This window comes from Oryzias latipes, chromosome 4 (genome assembly GCF_053564925.1).
Source record: "Oryzias latipes strain Hd-rR chromosome 4, Olatipes_Hd-rR_3.1".
NCBI classification, from domain to species: Eukaryota; Metazoa; Chordata; class Actinopteri; order Beloniformes; family Adrianichthyidae; genus Oryzias; species Oryzias latipes.
The window spans coordinates 9,503,984-9,524,283 of NC_136240.1; the positions used below are offsets into that span (position 1 = coordinate 9,503,984).

The 20,300-nt window shown below is 44.5% G+C and overlaps 1 protein-coding gene across 1 annotated transcript in view; it reads right to left on the reverse strand.

Moving 5' to 3' along the window:
• Window positions 1–18,370, reverse strand: part of polrmt (polymerase (RNA) mitochondrial (DNA directed)) — a 33,754-nt gene extending 15,384 nt beyond the window's left edge. The window contains exons 1-11 of the mRNA XM_023954091.2: window positions 18,024–18,370; window positions 16,013–16,111; window positions 15,087–15,883; window positions 13,597–13,730; window positions 8,477–8,663; window positions 6,112–6,261; window positions 4,574–4,741; window positions 3,226–3,396; window positions 2,703–2,942; window positions 330–1,115; window positions 58–180 (exon numbers count right to left, since the gene is read on the reverse strand). Of these exons, the coding sequence (XP_023809859.2) occupies window positions 58–180; window positions 330–1,115; window positions 2,703–2,942; window positions 3,226–3,396; window positions 4,574–4,741; window positions 6,112–6,261; window positions 8,477–8,663; window positions 13,597–13,730; window positions 15,087–15,883; window positions 16,013–16,111; window positions 18,024–18,264 (3,096 nt within the window). The 5' untranslated portion in view covers window positions 18,265–18,370. The remainder of the gene's footprint in view (window positions 1–57; window positions 181–329; window positions 1,116–2,702; window positions 2,943–3,225; window positions 3,397–4,573; window positions 4,742–6,111; window positions 6,262–8,476; window positions 8,664–13,596; window positions 13,731–15,086; window positions 15,884–16,012; window positions 16,112–18,023) is intronic.
• Window positions 18,371–20,300: the final 1,930 nt, after the last annotated feature.

The following is a 20,300-nucleotide window of genomic DNA, read 5'->3' on the forward strand; positions in this document are numbered from 1 at the left end:
AGCAGGGAGGAGTCAGTCATTCTAGTTGTCACATACAGGCCGGCTGGCTTTTCGTACCTGGTGAACAGGAAAATGAGAGACGAACTTGGCGGGATCAGGCGACCTCGCAGCTCTGGCTATCTCCATGCAGCAGGCCAGCGCCTGCCAGGGCTCGTCTGCATTCATCCACCACTTCCTACCCTGAGGACGACACATGCAAGACCATCATCCTCCTGCCTACAAACCTTCCTGGAAACTTCCTTTGAGGAGGAGATTATGTAGGAGATAAAAGGCAAGCATCCAACATTCTTAATAAAAGCATCAAAGAGAAGATTTGAAGGTGCACCGACGTGTAACGGGTTGTCTGCAGAATCCAGGATGTCCTCCATGATGCTGTTGGCATACTGCAGCCGCCCCTGCAGCGAGCTCCTCTTCTTCAATCCTGTCAGGTTGACTAAATGGATCTTGAGCCAGTCCAGGCCTTTAGGACCCAGAGGCTTTCCCTCTGCGAACACCAGCATGGCCCGCGTGACATCACTCCCCAGGTGGTTGAAGTAGGGGGGACACGGGTAGGTCCGTCCCCTAAAGTCCATGTTGTGGGGGAACCAGAAGGTTTCCTCCCGCATGTGGTGAGCTATGGAGAGCTTGTAGAGAGCATCCATGCGCAGGCTGTGCATCTCACTGCCTTTCTTCTTGGCATTGATCACCTCGCGTTTCATGAGGGCTTTCTGACTCGCCGTGTAGGCGGGGTCTTGAGGGTTGAAGTGAGGTATTTTGGGAGCTTCTGACATGGGGGGAGGGATGTCCAACTTATCACTTCCGCGATCGTTGAATATGGAGATGATGATGTCCAACAACGGCTTGTTGATCTTCCAGGCACAGTTACCCAGCTGGTTCAGGGAGTCAAACACCGGCTCAAGGTGCTGGGATTTCTCCAACAGCTGCTCGTGCTGCGTGGCGCCCTCCACTGTGCGCATCAGCTTCGTCGGCGTCAGCACATAGGCGCCAAACTTCACTGAGGTCCAGGGCACCGGGGGACACAACATGGGCATCACATACGAGTCAAAGGTCAGTCTGGTCTCCATGGCCTCCTGCTGCATCTGAACCAGGATGGGGTGGGGTTTGATGAAACCAACCTGTGGAGAACAACGCCATGAGAACCTCAAAGAAACGTTCATCCTTCCTCTTCTGACCATGCAGCTACCAGAGATGCAGATGTTTCTTCAGAAAAAGGCAAAGCCGCCCATGAAAAGTTCAGAGCACGGCTGCCCAATCCTGGTCCTCAAGATCTACCATCCTGCCCGTTCTCCAGCTCTCCCTGTTCTCCAGCTCTCCCTGCACTTCCTGCTGCTGATTATCTGGACCAGGCATGCTCAATACATCAGAGTAAAGTCAGGTAATCCACAGTGAAGAAAGAAGTGGAACACAGGCAGGGTAGAACTCGAGGACAAAGTCTGAGCAGCCCTGGTTTAGAGAAACAGAGACCCACAGACTCTGCTTCCATCGCTCTGAGGACCAATTATCGACGCTGCAGATTCAAATCAAAGCATTTCAGACACGCAGGAGTCTGCAATCAGAGCTGCTCCACAGGACTTTCTCTAACATTATCCTGATACAAAACATATGTTATAAAGTTAGGAAACCTTCTCTGTAGAATTTGGATATGGATGGCTAAAAACTGCATCGTCATCATTAAAAAAAACATTGGGAACGCTTTGAAAATAGATCAAAAGATGATCGGAGTGGGAACTTCAGGTAAAAAACTAAAAATCTAAATTGAACTATCCATTTATTTTAGGCTAAACTTTAAGGTACCCAAACTAAAAACAGTTCTGTAGGTCCAGATGTGACCCAGAAGAATCTGTAACCACAGAAAACAGTTTAACTGGGAAATTCCAGCTTTAAGTGGAGGAAGGTCTGCATCCGCTGGCAGTGACCTGACAGAATCACCTTGGCGTTGCTTCGATGAGCCAGACTCTCAAGCTGGGCTGAAAAATCATTAGGACCCCCTCAGTAGACACAGAGGCTCTACGCCATGAAGGAAAAATAAATAAACAAGGTCCTAATGATTGACTGTCAGTTTACACTGAACTCTTAGGTAAGTCCACCTCTTTTCTCCCAGCATGCCCCACCAGTCCTCCTGTAAATCAGTCAGCCAATCGGGGTCCAGTACAAAGGATTCAGCCTACACATTGCTATGCCTCTTTGGAGCGTCACGCTGAGATGCTGAAGAGCTCAAAGCCTCATCATAGTTAAGCAAGAAAACGTTTGAGCGGATTTGTGTAAATTTATCACAGAGAAACTAAAATCAAGTATTTTTAACCCTTGTACTATCTTGTGGGGTCACAATGACCCCACCCTTACATTGACGTGTTCTCCCTACCATGACAAAGGTGGATAAAGGTGGAAAGATTTCATGTAATCCATGGACACCAGTGAAGATCACAAATCATTGAGGAATAAAGGTTCAGCGCACTGTTTAGTGGGTCTAGATGACCCCACTCCCAACGTTAAAGTGCTTAGGATAGCACAAGGGTTAAAATGTGCTTTCCTCAGTTTTTTTTGCTCTGAATCTTTATAATTATTGAAAAAAACATCCTGAAGTTCCTTAATGTCATCCCAGATGAAAATCCAGACCCCTATAAATCCTGTTACCAGGACAGAAAACCCGTTCAGTGTGTGTGGAAATGAACTCCACGGAACATCCTGAGCAGCAACAGTACCTGCCGGGTGCTGCGAAAGGTGTACATGTGGTAAAGGATGGGGATGAGCTTCCGGTCCTGGGACGGGTTCAGGATGTCACTGTTGATCTTCAGGTTCTTCACCATGATGTCCACCAGGTGGGTGCCGAGCTCCAGAGTGACGATGTGGGGCCAGCTGGTGTCGTCTCCCTGCAGGGAGGGGCCCGAGCTCTGCTCCATCTGCAGCCTGGTCCACTGCTCCCTGGGGAGGACGCGGGAGACCTGCAACACAGGAGCGGCACGGCGTTCACCTCCTCAGGCATGGCTGAGTTCAGGAGAGACTTTCACGTCAGACTGATTGGAAGGAGAATAAGTCTTGGGAGACCATGAGGAAAAGGGTCTAGAAGAGAAACCCTACCCCACCAGAAGGACTAGGACAAAGGTAAAGGACCTTCAGCCTCTCAGGGACCTACGACCTCTGAGTCTTAGTCCTGCTTTAAATTTAAAGGCATATCTTTGGTTTGGTTGTAGAGATTTGGCAAAGATCTGGTTTGCTTCTTCTCACCTTGGTGTCTTTAGCCAGCAGCTCAGTATAAGCACTGTAGATGCTTCCTAGTTTCTCCACCGCCTGGTTCTCGAACTTTTGCCGGACACAGTACTTGGTGTAGACCCGGTGCCCCAGGTCACGCGCCAAAACCTTCAGCGACTCTCCACTGGGGGGCATATTGGCCACACTCTGGACAAACATGACAGAAGGGTCACACACACGTGTGCCATAAGGCAGATCATGGTTTCTAAAGGGTTGTGATAACAATGGTAACTGTATTTCATTCTGTCCCGCAGGAGCAGCAGCAGCCGTTCTAGACTGAAGGACCAGATTTTATTTTTTAAATTCAGTTCTTTCTCTGCCTTTGAGCAAAAAAATAAATAAAAAAATTATCCCCACCACAAAATCCCCAAAATTTACACACCTAATACCCGATGAAAAAGATTATGGGATGGCCACAGAACCTAGAGCTTGCTGGCCATTTATTTTTTTGGCAAATTGTGAAATTAGGCGATTTTCCCATTTTCGCACAATCTTGGGAATAAAAACCTTTTGTTAAAGGGTAAGTAAGAAGGGGGTAATGGGGGGCAGTGAGGGCGGTTAGCGCCTGCAGGACATAACAACGCGGCTCATAGCTTTACTTCATTTTGATTTAATTTTGTTCAGAAGGTTCTATTCATGTGGGGTTTTTTTAAATGCAGAAAATCTGACCTAAAATCAACCTAAAGGAGGAAAGAAAACCCAGCACAAATCAGGAAGTGTAATCTGAAGGCACGGACTCCTTGACACGTGACAGGTTGAGCCTGTAGTCCTAGTTTTTACTTAACCCTAGAACACTTTCACTATAAAAGTTACACCATAACCTTCTCCGGGGAATTTTTACCCAATATAATATACCCAACAAAATGTATTGGTCATGAAAAATAGGTCAAAACATGACAACACATAATACATTAGAGTGGTTTTCTTTTATCTTGCGCTATGTGTGACAAAATGAAAAAGAAAAAAATAGTAAGTTCCTAAAAACATGCTCAATAATTACTGAAAATTTAGGAATTTGAGAACCAAGAATTCTTAAAAAATAATAAAATGATCCTACAAACTTAGTCTTTGGTCCATCCATTCCTGGGACGTGTGACACTTCCCTGGTGAGGGACAGACTCCTAGACACGCCACATTTTGAAAGTCATGTAAATAGTTTTGCCCAGGTGAAAATCACCTGGCAATGGTGATCTAGGGTTAAGATCAATACGATCAGGAGCCAGAGATCTTTGAAGCAAAGACATTTGTCTGCTTCTCCATCAGTGAGGGCTGTGTAGGAACCGTCTGGACATACTAATGGACTAAACAGGCCCCCCGACGTTACCTGTATCATGATGTCCACATACTCCCCGTCCTCCAGCAGACACAGATAGGGGTAGAGGTTGAGCCTGTAGTCCCTGGTGTTGGTGTTTGCCAGGATCATTTTGCTCTCCCTCAGGGCCTGATGGAGGATCTTCTCCCAGTGTGTCCGCTGCTCTGCCAGCAGCTCCCTCTGAAACAAACACCGTCTCTTAGTGGGGAGGGCACAAAGTCAGAGCTCCTGCAGCACAGAAAGCATCTCACTTCCACGCTGAGGGGTAACAGATGCCGTCCGTCTGGTGTTTTTGAAAGTATGGCTTTGTCCCGCAGAGTCCATTGACCGTATAATAGAACTGGACGAATCGCGTGGGACATCATCCAGAATTATTTTTTATTGACAAAATTGAGGTTTGCAATATCTGGAACATCTATATAAACTGTTCAACAAATTATAGTCAGAAGGTACAAAGAAACGGAAATTTAAAAAATAAAAAAGTAAATTCAAGACAAGGAATAAAAGTGATTGCTTAAATAACAGAAAATTAAAAATACAAAAAACATAAAAAAGGGGATACATAGATATGATATTAATGATTAAATTGGGGTTAATCCAAAATCTATAAATCACAGCCTCGCTTCCGGTTCCATCCAAATGAAGTCAATTCAGTCGCCATTTTTCAGCAAAACGTCCTTCACCATGTTGGAACCAGACGACCTCAGTAAGCCGTGATTGGTCCGTCTACGTTTCTAAAGCCACCACTCTCTCCAATCAGGAGGGAGTACGTTAGAAATCCACACCCCTTCCACTAAAAGGGAACTCGGGAGAATCTGTCAATCAAACACTTCAAACGTTCGACTTGAGGCCGCCTATTTTTACTGAGGCGTCTGATTAGTCAGTTTATGACTTGAATAACTTACTTTACAGCAAAAATATCATGAAAAAAACACGAGTACTAGCAAAATTATGTTAATAAGATTTATCAGATCAAGAACAGTTATTTTGATGAACATAATGACTGAGTAACAGCTGTTATTTCTCAATAGAAGTCTATGGGATTTCGGCTTTTTGGGACCAGCGGGTACTTCCTGTTTGGAACGCCGGGGGGAGTGGGAGGGGTCACTTATACTGTCAGTGGCAGATTCATTGAAAACAGTAAAATTCCTTTAAAAGCAGCAGGAGAAGCAGAAGTAAAACATCTCTGGTGTTACTTTTGCATGAAAATGTGGGAACTGACCCTCTGCAAAGTATGAATCCACCCCTCTAACAGGGGGCATATGTGGAGCAGAACCCACCCCTCCAATAATGGTATCAATTCCAAATGCTGCTGAAACAATGTTTAATTAATGGAGATGTTATCAAAAACATAACGTTAGTAAAAAACGTATCAAATCAATCGGAATGTAAATAATCGGCTTCTGTGCGTCTTAGATTTTCACTTTTATTGTTTTACGTCTGTAAAGCCCTTTTTGTTACTGCATGAGAAGTGCTTTATAAATAAAGTTTGATTCAGATGTTTGGTAAGAATTTGGCTACTTTAATATGAGCACAGAGGTCATCTTTACCATTTTTCTCATGTTTTCTGTGACGGGCTTAGTGGTCTCCACAGAGTCGATGGTGACGGTGCACGCCCGCTCCACGCTCAGCTGCTGCTGGAAACGCTCCAGGAGCTCCTCCTGACTCAGAGCCAGCTTAGGGTAGCTGTGATGTTCCCTCTAGACGGTGACAGAGCAGAAACAAACAGCTGTGTGAGAACCCGTGACCTGTGTGACCTCAGAGGAAAAACTGAAGCTGTGATGCTCAGAAGAAGAACCACAAATCCAGATGAATGCAGAGTCTAGTCTGTCAGTTACATGGCAGCATCACCCTCAGGAGGGGGGAGGGGGTGGTGGGGTTCAGGCCAATAAAGTAAATGGCGTGTACTTGTATAGTGCTTTTCTACCTACAACTACAAAGCGCTTTTACAGTCACAGACCCATTCACCCAGTCACACACATTCACACACTGGTGGCCGCTCCGCTGCCAAACACAGGCGCCCGCCTACCACCAGAGGCAAGGTGGGGTTCAGTGTCTTGCCCAAGGACACTTCGACTCATGGGCGTGCAAGGCGGGAATTGAACCTGCAACCTTACGATCATGGGTCGACCGTGCTACTGCTGCACCATGGCCGCCCCTTACTTATTAAAGAGTCTTTAAATAGTCTACGTCTCTCAAGGCAAGCTTATTTGTTGCTTAAAATCAACAATTATTGCTAATATTCCTACTTTCTTCTATAATCAAACCCCTATCTTTACTTTTTGATTTTCATTGATTTTATGAAGGTACAGATCTGCAAAAAATGGAAAGAAAACAGAAACAGTTTTTTTTTAAAGTTAACATTCAGGTTTTTCTAAATCTGTCCCGAAATACAAAACATTTTATTAAAACATGTACTGTTTTTATTGTTTCTTTCCCTCTTTGCTTTCAGTTTTTCAATTTACAGTTTCAACTCAGACTGTTTTCAGAGTCGACCCTATTTTTACGTCGGGGTGGGGCTTTGAGTCTGTTGGCTACGGGAACGTGATTGACATCAGGTGACAGAGGTTATGGTGATGTTATTTCCAGCCCAGAGAGGTGTCTTTTGTTGACGCCAGCTGTATCATCCCTCCCCAGATGTGGTCTAAAGTAAGGAGGACTATGTTGTACAGTATGTGACCAACATAAACTTTACAGCAGAAAAAAAGCTTAACTTCAACGTCATTGAAAGGAATTTGGGCCAATTTCCCAGAAAAACAGAATACAAGAGAAATAGATGATCTCCAATGACCAGATGAAAGAAGATCAAAGGCATTTTGTAGGAAACAAAACTTCATCAAAATTCACCCCAACAAGCAATGCGCTAATTAGACGGAGCTTCTGCAGCAAACAGCGAGTCCTCCTGGGAACAGGCTGTCTGCCTGCATGTTATCATCTGGACCACTTACAGGCAGCTTTTAGGGGGTTGGGGGGTGGGGGGGCACACAATTCATCTCAGATCATCAACCGGCTACCTTTACAGGCGCCACAGAGACACATCTGCTCTGCTGAATGCGGTCACTCGTGTCGACGATATGACACAGAACTGAGAACACCAGAACCCCTTTAGAGAAGAATGGAACACTCCAACCCTTCAGAAAGCTGTGTGAGAAGAAAGGACTAGAAGGACGCAGAAGAATAAACACAAGCAGGACCCTCAGAGGGCAGAAGGTGTTTGTGTAACAATGTGTTTTTAGTTTATGCATTTGTGGGGTTTTTTGGAGATGATTTTCATTGATTTTTCCATCTTGATCCAACGTTGGGGGCTTGTCTGGGATTAATTTAGATTGGTATTGATCAATAGAAGTCGGGTTTAGTTTGTACACCATAATGTATGTGTGATATCTAAAATGTAATGTCTTCTGCTGCCATGAGCCATCTGTGTACAGGTGAACAGATTCCTCAGGTAGACTCAAAGGATCCAACTGGTCTTGGTTCTGCTATTGGGGACTCAATGCTTTAGTTTCTTTGTTTTTTAGGGGAAATCTGGACGGACAGTTACTGCATTGGAGTAAAACTTTTATCACATTTACCCGTCTGAGTTCTGTGGATTTCAGTGGCTGTATCTTGAGAGGAGCGCAGGTGTGTCGGTTCCCTTGTGGCTCATACGGACACCTCCAGGGATGTCATGAAAATGGAATGTACCATTGTTGTGGGTATGGTATGTGTATCGCAAATTTTGTAGGGATAATGAAAGTTACACGCACTTAAAAAAAAAGTGCACTAATATTTTCTCTCTGTGGGATCACTGAGCGGTCTACGACCTTGTTTAACCATCTTCCACCCGCAGACTGCCCATATCCAGCCATAAGGACAGCTGTAAGGGTTACAGCAGGCCTGTGGACACACAAATATACAAAAACAAACACACACTACCTGAGTGTAGAAGTGATGAACCAGCGGTGACGGGCACTCATCTGTTAGCAGATGTGGGCGGGGCTCGTAACCTGGTTCCACAGCGCGAATGGCCTGCAGCATCATGTCCTTCTCATCTCGCCGGAACACACAGTCGCTGAAGAGGTCATCTAGGGTCAGACCATCCTCCTCCATCTGGTTCAGACACCTGTCAGTGGAAAAGCGGTTCTTCAGGTCCAGAGGCTGCGGTTCCACCAGCGTTTCGTCACGGATGAAGACGCTACTTTTTAAAGCAAACCCATTTGCTTTAAAAAGGTAGCTTTTTTTTTAAGGAACTGAAAAGGAAATTTGAAACATTTGGGATTGTGGGTATTGTAGGGTCAAACTTTGAAGAGTTTCATGTGTCACAAGTCTAATCAAGTAAACTGGGACGGCTCTGTTGTCTGCATTTGTTTGATTTGCGCTCAGATCCACTGATCCAGATCATCCGTTGATGAATTTGCATCCACAGACCTTCTGTCACCACTTGGCTTTGATGGACACCTTCACTGCCAACATGGAGACATGTTTATTTAATCAGTCCAAAGAGGCTGCAGGATCCAGAACACAAACCCTTTATGAAATCAGTAAACCTCTTAGATAATTCATCACTTTTCTGTCATGAAGCTCCTGATTCTCATTAATGGGACATTTTCTCTGGCGGCTCATTATGAGGCAAAAGCTAAAATAAATGCCGAAAACATGTTTTCGACGTTGTTTGCGGCTACTAGGTTGTACTGCGCCCTACAGGCCAACAGGGGAACAGCACGATCGAGTCGAGGTCTGAAGGGAAGGAAAGCCTTTTGTCCCAGACCACACAGAGGACAGCAGACTTCTTTAAGATGCTTAGAAACCAGGAGGCAGGGATGCGCATCGGGAGGAACAGGCTGGGATCTGCTCTCCAATCAGGAAATTAGAGAAGCGTCAAATAAACCAGCATGCAAGTGATGGCTTAAAAACGTCTTTCAGATAAGCTGAAAATGTCCAATTTCAAGGCAATTTTGCGCCTGTAGTCATAGTTGGAGCGAATGAGGGAGGCAGGAACAAAAACAGGATTAGTCTTAGAGCTGGCAGCTGGACCCAGAGGAACAAAGAGGGCAGGGAGGTCGGCACACAGAGCATAATCAGCCCGCTGATTGCTCTGCTGCACCCCAGGGAGCATGGAGCTCTGGAGGACGCAGCACTGCAGAGGATGAACGCACGCAGAACTGAGAGGAGAGGAGTGAAGGCGAGTGAAGGCAAGCATGCAGCGGAGGTGACTTCCATGCTGAGAGCAACCTCAGCAGCAATAATTAGCTGCAGAACTCAAACGGGGATAGAAACATCAGACGAGCAGGAACACGCCTCAGCAGAACAGGCAGGTCACTCCAGCACCCACCCTGATCCATACCAGCTCTTGCTCCGCCCCCCTGTCCTTCCACTGGACCGCGCTGCAGATGATGATCTGCCCGTCACTACTAAAGACAGCCTTCTCAAGCTCCTACAGATGTTTTGGTTCAGGAAGGCCTCTGAGCAGACCTGATCCTGCCTTTTTCCAGCTCCATATCCTCTTCTATGACCCCCCCAAACTAAATAAATACATTTAGAAATTCTCTTCACTTCAAATTCAAAAAAAGTCTGGTTCTGGAGCAGTTGTTATTTATTCTGTATAATATCTAAGAAGTTTCTGTTGAAAACTATTTTATTTGCAGATGATACAAATTTGGAAGAGCTTTTAAATGCAGCTAAAAAGTTAACCTGAAATTGAAATCAGACTAAGTATATAGTATTTAGATATAGAATTACCAACACTTAGAAGACAATTATGATTAATGATGAAGAAACTGAAAGTGTGTCGGAAATAAAATGTCTTGTTGTAATAATAGATGAAAAACTGAGCTGGAAGAAACAAACATTTGAAACTACGGTATCTAAATCCACACCTGTTCTTTTTCATCATTGTCCACTTTGTATTGTTCCTTCATCCTCCCATTTATGATCACACAAAACAACAATAAACCCAGATTTATTTTCTTCAAAAAAGAAGAAGAATCACCAGATTATTTTATATAGAGTCAACTAACTCACTGTTTAATAAATTAATATTCTTAAAGTTTAAAGACCTGGTTGATTTTAAAATACTTCAAATCATGTATAAAATACAAAATAAAAAATTTCTAAAGAGCATCCAAAACTTTTGTCTTAAAGAGATCATAAATCCAGACAGAGAATCAACTATGTTCATAAAAGCATCAGAACAAAAACGTCCCTGCATCTCTGGTTCAGATATGAAAAACTGCAGGGAAGACATTAAACATTCAAAGCTGTTATAAAGAGTGATATAACAATAGATAAGGGAGTCAACACCATTCATTCACTTGCATATGGTCATTCATCGCTGTACTTCTATTTATGAAGTTTATTTTATATTTAAGCAGTTTGAAATAAGTAAATTAAAAAAGTTCTTAAAAAAACATTACGCCAAAACTAATGTCTGTCTGGAAAAAAAAGCCATTTTCTCTGTGTTTTCCTTTCATGATTCCCGTCACTGGGATGTAAACGTGTTAACCTCCTGAATCCCAGAGAAAAAAAAAGAAGTTTCAAGTCAATTTGATTTATTCCACAAAAACTACACTTCCCAGAGCCCCGCCCCTTCACAATCTGTATTAGTGAAAAGCCACAAATTTTGTCTGCAGATACAAAAAGCAGTTCATCCAGTAGAATGCAGTGGTTGGGACATATTCCGGCTTACTCATGTCCTCTATAGAGGACACATCTGCATTGCTGGGAGTCAGGAGGTGAAGACTGACCCATAGCACAAACGGAACCAGGTCCAAGCAGAACCCTTCCTCTGAAACCGCTACAGGCCGTTTTTTAAGCCCTTTCTGAAGACAGAAGAACCATCAAGTGAACGACCCTGGGAGTATTTCAGGCAGGCAGCTCGAGCAGTGCGTTTACCTGGTTACTCCTTCCCACGGGCGTTCAGTCTAATTAACTCACCTGTTCAGCGTCCTACTTAAGTTCCAGGTGTGCGGTCCAATCCCTATTCTTCCACTTCCGCGAGCTCTGCGTTCGTCACCCCACCCTCCCCCCCGGCTTCCACCTGTGAGCTCCGTTAGTGGTAGTTTAATACCCAAAGTTTTCCATGGAGATCTTTGTTTTATGTATCTGAACGGAGCCTTATGCCAAGCTAAAAGAAATAGGGAAATACATCTTCTTTACTGCATGAGTTGTCTGACTGAAATGATGTTAGGTTTCCAGAAAAAGCATCAGAGATGAAAGCAAAAAGGAAAAAAAGCTGCTGATGAGTCTTTAGGAACAAAAAAACACGGCCTCCTTCTAAATATAGAGGAGGAAGCTTTCAAAACGTTCCTTCCTGGGTGAGCCACACAAAGAGTGGTTCAGAAGCCCCTCATGAGAAGCACAACCAATGACCCAGTTATTTTCGCCCAGTTGTTTCGTCCTCCCCACAGGCGCCGGTCGAGCTCAGCCCAAAAGAAACAACGTGGGCCCACCACCCGTAGGAGACCTAAAAAAGGGGCCGGTGCAATGTGGTTTGGGTTGGCAGTCAAAGGCGGCCCAAACCCTGGTCAAACTTGGCTTTTGGGACTTGGAACGTCACCTCTCTGGGAGGGAAGGAGCCTGAGCTTGTGCGAGAGGTTGAGAGGTACCGGCTAGATATAGTTGGGCTCACCTCCACTCATAGCCTGGGCTCTGAAACTCAGTCCTTGAGGGGCCAGTTGAGGTGGTTTGGGCATCTGGTCCAGACGCCTCCCTGGTGAGGTGTTCCGGGCATGTCCCACTGGGAGGAAACCCTGGTGAAGACCCAGGACACGCTGGAGAGACTACGTCTCTCGGCTGGCCTGGGAACGCCTCGGGGTCCCCCCAAGAGGAGCTGGAGGAAGTGGCCGGGGAGAGGGAAGTCTGGGAATCTTAGCTTAGACTGCTGCCCCAGCGACCCAGGGATAAGTGGAAGAACATAGATGGATGGAGTTTTCCTGAGCAGGAGGTGTGGTCAGAGTTAACACTCAAAACCCACCAAAAGGCTAAGAAAACGATGAAAACTGAGGAAGGTCACGTTGTAATCTGCAGATACTCTCAGATTATGATCTTAAACTAAAACATTCACAGTTAGGCGATGAAGCCAGAGTGACCTCGTCCCAGAAACTCAGTGTAGGTTCATGAGAGCTACCCTGAAGCCCGGTCATCTGTGGCGTGACGGGACACCTGCACAACTGACACCTGGATGTTCAGGCTTTACTGAAACATGCATGGAGTCACGTCAAACTGTAGTTTAAAACAACAAACCTGATATCTGATGTTCATACTAAGGCGCGCAGTCGGCTGGTGTCAAACTAGAAAAACAGTCTCAATTTCACCGGATTTTGTTTTGGCTGCAGTCAATTAATTACTACAAAATAAAAGCACCACGATGTGTGAAATGAAACAATAACCCTGATTACAGAAACTTGAGAGCCCTCCCTTCAGAACAAGACCACACAAAGCAGAGCATGAGACACTTCAAAACACAATGAAAGCAGGACCCCTGCTGGTCAAAGTGGAAACTGCTGCTGCCAAGAATTTTTACATTTAATTTTTCTTGTATTAAAAAAAGTTTTTAAACGAATAAAAACTGAACAGAGGGGACTATGCAGTAAAAATTTAACCCTTACCTTAAAAACTATTTTTGCTTAAAACTAATTACAGATTTGTAAAATCATCAGATGCTTGTTATTTGGGCAGGGTCAAACAAACAAACAAACATACATTTGATTATCACGTTGAAATTCAACATGGGTTATTCATATGAATCAGTTTTGTTTCTTCATCATTTCTTCTATTTTTCAAACTATGAACAGCTTTTCTTAGTCTTGGAATTTCCATATTTTACTAAGAAAAGTTAAAATTTAGTTTAGTCTGAGTAACGAATTACTGTATGTGAGAATTGTTTTTATTCACAAAGTGAAATGATAACATACTCCTGTAACCAGTCGATCAGTCAAAAATGTGGCAGATCAATGTTTCACATTGAACAGCTCAACTGGTGGATGGAGTGGAGAACTTCAGCTGTGATTGCCGCTGTTGTCACGTTTCATGACGTTTGTGAGCGTTCAAAGTCAAACCTTGAAATGGCTTTTGGGGAGCAGTTTGGATTCCGGCCCATGCACTCCAGAGCGGCAGAGTAGGAGCCCAGGTTGGGCTTCAGACCGGCTTCTTCCAGCAGGATGAAGATACGACCGATTTGATTCAGCATGCCCTGCAGAGAGACACGTGGGGGCAGAAGAACATCTCAGAGAGACCTTCATGTTCCGTCGTTGTTATCAGCAAAGCACATTTCCTGTTTACACTTTAGAGGTTCGCTGCAATGACATCATCAGTAATCGCCAACCTGCCACGCCGGAGGGAAACAGTGCAATTAAATTCAAATGAAGAGGAATTTTGAGAAAATCAACAGCAATTATCACAAAATCTACGATACATTGAATGGATAGATCCTTACTGTCTAAAGAAAAACCAAAATTAACACGACTAAAAAGAAGGTAAATGAAAGGAAGAGTTAGAAACTCTTTGACATGGTGCTGTAAAAGAAAACAGCCCGACTGTTCATCCTTCAGTTTGGGGAGGAGGAGTGTTCAGGTGATGATACAGCTATTGAGGCCTACGTCAAAGGGGAAGAGGAGAGGGGTTCAGGCCACTGGTGGAGGACTTTGTGGTGCTCGGTCGGGAGAACCGGCTGCAGCTAAACGTCTAGAAGACCAAGGAGATGGTTCTGGATTTCAGAAGGAAAGCCCAGACACCTCAGCCCGTGGACAGAGGGAGAAAGCGTGGAGCGTGTAAGTACCTTTGGGGTTGTGTTGGACCACAAGCACAGGTAATCAATAATATCCACAAACTGATTCACCATTTTTTCGGCTGTGGAAACACCGATGACCAATAATGTGCCTCTGATTTAGAATAATTGAACAGAGTATTGATGTGTTGCTAGTGGATGTGAACATTTGTTTGCCCTCCGGCATGGCGAACAGGAAGTTCTGGGACGTCATTAGAAATCAGTCTTTTGGACATCAACTCTGGTAAAAATAAAGTTTGTGTTACAAAAGCGAAATGTTGTGAATGTCCCAAGTATGAAAGATCTGCACAATAAATTGCAAATTTATCTTTATCGCGATATCAAGTTGTTTAATATACATATAAAAAAAACTAGATAAATGGTTACTTTAAATGTTCTAAAACAATCTTATGGCAGCTTGAAGTATTTAACGAATCAAATAAATCCATTTATGCATTTGACCAATCGGATGGACTCCTTTACATCATTGACCAATCAGACGGAGCCCTTTTATGTTAGATATTAGTATAATTTAAAATATGTTGACTCTTATTTAGTTCAAACTGTTGCACTGAAATGGAAATTATGTATTTAGTTGTTTTGCTATTTGTTCATGCATCGCAAGATATATCGTCATTGCAATATTGATCACTGATATTGTAATACACGAGTTTTCCTCATATCGTGCCGCCCTACTGTTAACCAACAGAACCTCAGCAGGACCTATCCAGAGAAAAGGTGCTGATATCAGACGGGTCTCCAGTGTGAGGAGGTGTCACTCACCTTCTTGGCCCAAACCCTCATCATGATGTTATAAACTCCGGTGTTCAGAAGCTTCCGCCGACTCCTGACTCTGTGCTGACTCAGCAGGAAGCGCTGCGCCCGCTCCACGTCCCCTATGAAGATGCACGCCTCCAGGTAGGAGCGGATGCTGAGCTGGATGTCTCCACACGCAGCTCCTTCTGCGTCCGGCTTCAGGCGCTCGGCGGCGGACCGCTGGCTCGCTTGGCCGCTGAGTTTCCCGTCGAGCGCCTCGGCTTCTGCCAGCTGTTCGTCCCGGACCCGGACATACTCCCCACTGCCTCCTTTCCCGTCCCTGTCAGGAACCGTGTTTTTCGGGTCTTTCTGTTTCTTCTTAGAAGCTTTTATTGACGCAGTCGTTGAGGAAACTGCAGCTTGAATCTCTTCAGATAGTTTCAAACGCTCTCTGCTCTGTTTGGCCTTAGAGGAGATGGTTTTATGCGTCGTTCCGGTTGCCATGGTGCTGGCTTTAGATTTTGCAGATTGTTTGTCTTTAACACTCGTCTGCATCTTCTGCTGGAGGTGTTGTTGTTTCTTTAGTTTGTTTTTCTTCTCCTGACTTAATTTTTCCTTCCAGCGACTGAACTCAGACTTCTTGGTTCCTTTGGAAGATGTCTGTCCCGGTTTAGGAATGTCCGGCTTCTCCTGAGGAGAGCCTTTGTGAGTCCCTCCAGATGAAAAGGCTCTTCCAAAAGGAGGAACTTTAACGAAATGCACCTTTGCATGCTGGACGTCTGAAGCCACGTCGGTCTGAAGCTGCTGAATCCGGGCTTCTAGGACTGAGAGGAAAAAACGCCTTTCATTTAAAAAAAAACTGCATTTCTACAGGAGGACAGGAAACATGGAGGCGCAGATTCTGAAAGGCGAGGAAGCCGCGAGGCTGGAAGCAGCTTTCCAGACCAACTCACCATCCAGCAGCTGCCACTGTTCGAGAACTCGCTTCTTCACATCCTCCGACTTTGGAATCACCGTTGAAAGAGTTCTTCTTTGAAGGTGCAAAGAACTTCCTGAAACAGACACGAAAACATGTGAGGGATGAGGCCCTTCCAGATTTCCATTATCAGGGCAGGAGGAGACAAAAAAACATGTTGAAAAAGATCATATTTGTAATGTAGAAAACACGCTGGGCGGGGCCACAACCTCCCTGCCCCTCCCCATTCTGATCATCCACTGTCAGACAAATAGATCCGTGAACGTCTTTGTTTTCCTGGTCTGATCTGGAATCTGGATCTAAACCGTGCGGCCGGATAGCTCCGATACTGTTGCCGTTTATGTTACACCGCTAATGTTAGGATGGGGGTGTGAGGGGCTGTAAGCTAGCAGGAGAGCATGGGAAATGGGTGCAGGCTTACTCGCCACCAACGGCCCCGCCCACAACTTAGAGGTGAATTTTTAATGCTCTTCTGCCGCTCTGCAGAAACTATGTCCCAGAAAACAACACAGGTTTTTGGATTTTGGCTAAAAAACATCATCATCGTCATTAAAAGACCACTGGGAACTTTGAACAGAGATCAAAAGACGATCAGAGTAGAACTTTAACTCCATCAAGCTTCTAAATTCTGCAACATTAAACTAAACGAGGAACATCTTTTTTTTTTTTCAAATTAAGCTTTTCTGTTTCCAAATGTCTGCAGCTTAAACCCTTTTCTTCCGTAAAGTTTTAGAATAATTTTCAAATAACTGTCAAAGAAACTCTTTTAGATTTTCTTTTCTGAGCCAAAAGTATCATCATAGTAAAATTAAAAGCACCCTGAAAGGAAAATGCTGTGTCTTCAGGATGAAATAAAAAAAAACGTGTGTCATCATTCCACGTAAACTAGCAGGATTAAACCAGGAAATCTGCAACTCACAGTAAAAAATGTTCATCTAGATGCCCTAAAATGCCATCAGCCTGTGTGACACCTGCATCGCAAAAGCCGGCGTAAACTGCAGTAAATGGTTACCCCAAAAAAAACAATCTCACGGCAGGTTGGAGTATTAAAAAAACCATAAAAAGCCCTTCACATCTTTGCCCAATCGGATGGAGCCTTTTTATGTTATGGTCGCCTCCAATATAGACGTGGGTCATTAGAGAATTCTTTTAGCTGACTTTTATTTCATTAAAACTGTTAGTGACATACAAATGGTGTATTCGATGTTTTCCTATCGCCAGTCATGTTGTCATTACAATATTGATCGCTAATATTGCAAGTTTTCCTCAGCAGCAGCCTTATCTTCTACACTTTCACAACAATTCTGAATAAGAAATACACAGAAATGCAATTATGAGCTTAGTGTTCTTTATAATTGTCCTTCATCTTTGGGAAAAAATGCCACAAGAACATGTTAAAATGTCCAAAAACACATTTTCATCATCATTTTCCTTAAAGACAGAAATTCTCCACAGCTTAGCTCTGGGGCAAGGAGAGGGAAGCATCATGGTGTGGGAGTCTAAGCTCTGTCTCACATCACTGGACATCCAAATTTAGAGGTCAGATTCAGTCACATCGCCATGGCAACTTATGCTGACAGCCACTAGTTTAAATTACTGATCCAAGAAAGTACGTTCACATTCATTTTCAGGACATGAAAACCAGCAGGTGGACAACAGCATGCAGGTGACGACAGGAAGTCATGATGATCGTGACAGGAAGTAGCTAAATTTCACATTAATGGGTTCCCTTTTCTCTGGTCTCAGAAGTTCTGCAGAGTCTTTGAAAGGCTCCTCTAGAGGCGTGGGTACGTTCTGTTATCTTGCGTACGCAAGGGGGGGGGGGGGGGGGGGGGGGGTGTCTGTGTTATGGTGCAGCGTTTCCCCGCATTTGTGGGGCAGATTTCATAAAACCAGACCGGAAACGCGTGTTTGACTCAACAGGCATCCTGGCTGGGGGAGCCCAGCAGGACAGGAGGTGAGCTGCTCCCCCTCTTCTTTCCACTCACCTGGGAAGCGACTCTTCGCTCGCACGCACAGCTCACAGCGGCCCGCCGTTCCCGCGCGGACCGCACAGTCCCCCACCGTGCCGCGAAGGCGGGAGGCAAAGGCGCAGACCCTGAGAAGGGACATGTTCGCCTGATATAACCGCGCTTCTCGATCAGCGGGCGGCCATCTTTCCTCAGACCTTCCTAATCGATCCCGGAAATCCTCGTCAGACCTGAAGTGAAGAGAGGAGCCCAGATTCATCGATGAAGCTCCTCTGTCCAGTGTTCTGTTTCTGCTTAGCTGTTAAACAAACAAACAAACAAAAAAAAACTCAGGGATTTATTCACTGATGAACGAAACTTTAAACCATTAATGTGCACAGTTGAACTTATTATCGAAGAATTAAAAAAAAAAATCAAACTGATTCATTTAAAATAAAAACAGATGGCCAGCAGGTGGCGGTGTCCCCTCAGGCTCCTAAACACCAGTGGATTATCAGCTCAACGGGTTTAATGAGCGACAGTAGAAATTTATGGTGGTGACAACTGGTTTAAAGTGGTGTTACTGCTAAGAACGGCATTTATTTATTTTTCCCGCTTTTTTAAACTATATAATTTTTCTTTTTTTTTATTTTAGTTGCACTTTTGTATTTTTTTCACTTTATTACTTTTCTGTTTTTGATTTTACCTTTTTTATGCTTTGTGTTTTTTTGCTTTTTAGTTTTTTAAATGACATCTTTTACTTTTCTGGGATTTCTTTTTCTTTTTACTGTTTTTACTTTTCAAGTTTTTCTTGTTTTCAAATTTTTTACTTTTATGATTTTCTTTTATTTCCTTATTTTTTATTTTTGCTTTCTGGACTTGTTTCACTTGCCATTTTGCAGATTTGTCCTTAATTGTCCAGAGCACCTGATTGGGCGAGGATTCAAATTCCTAGCATCTTCTGTTGGATGCCCCAAGCCTGCAACAGAACTGACATTTCCTCTCTGTTTATTTAGACCTTGGTCATTGGAACATTTGGTTATTTCTGTAAATATCTTTTTTTCCGTAAATACATCCCATATTACTTTTCTTTCTGGGATCTTTGCGAGAGCTTCTGAGTCATGATAGAGTTTGATTTGTTCTTCTTACATTTATGTTACATCCTATTACAATCCCTTATACCTGGTGGATTCTGGGTCAACATCTGGACAGGTGGAAACATGTAGAATCATGGGTGGATGGTTACTTCTAAAAGTTAACATCACCACTTAATAGATCCTGTAAAGAAGAAAGATGAAAAGTCCATCCAGATGTTTGGTTTTCACAGATGCTGTCCTACAGGTGTGTTGATGATCCTCTTTTTCTGCACCTGAGCCTTCATGCATCACCTGTGAAGGAGTTCTTGTCGCCGCCTGTTCGAACCCTTCGCCTCCTTTTCCTCTGCCTTTGAAGTTCAAACGCTCTGCGGCAAGCGTGACTCAGGGTCAGACGCTGAATTTATCTCATTCACATCCGTTACACTTTCTGACCCCCAGCATTGCCAGGACCCCCTCACACACACCACATCTTGTAACCCTTTTTGTGTGGAGGTTAACACAAGCACTTCTTGACAGAGAAGGAGAAAAAAGAAAGGGGATGGGGGCACAGAAGGAAATGAGGTCCAGGCGGGACATCTTTTCTCAGAGGAGACTGAGAGCAAAGCGGTGGGTGAGCTGGAGGTGAGGATCAGGAGGTGTTTGTTGCCACGGTTCACGAGCGGGGCCCCCTGACAGCCTCGTTTGATGTGGCCGGCCCCCGGCGGCGGCAGGCTCTTTGCGCTGCTGTGACAGTCATTGCCGGGTGAGTGACCGTCAATGCCCCAGCCCACAAAGGAGGAGAAGACAGGCATTCACTGGGCCCGATAATGGGCAGGCTGGGACGAGGCTGCCACTCTCACAGACTTTGATCATGGCAGTCCTTTCGCACACATTTGTGGGGGCTCTGTATTTGTTTAATAGATGGAGGGGGCTTTTTCTGAGGCTGCTTCACCTGACCAGAACTACTTGGAACAGACATTTCTCTGAGAGGTGTGACCCCACCGTGTGTGTAGATGTACTGGGCTTCGTCTTCAATGCCTTAGTCCCAAATGACCTTAGATATGCGGGGGCGTTATGTCAAACCTGTAAGGGCATGCAAGTGACCCCCAGCAAATATCTCTAGGTCTTAGAGCTCTTAGTGAACCCGCAGAGAGAAAATGTTCATGCACATTTTTTTCTATGTGCATGCTATGAGCGGCAGGTCGTAGACAACACTTATACAACACATAGGGGTAAGTAA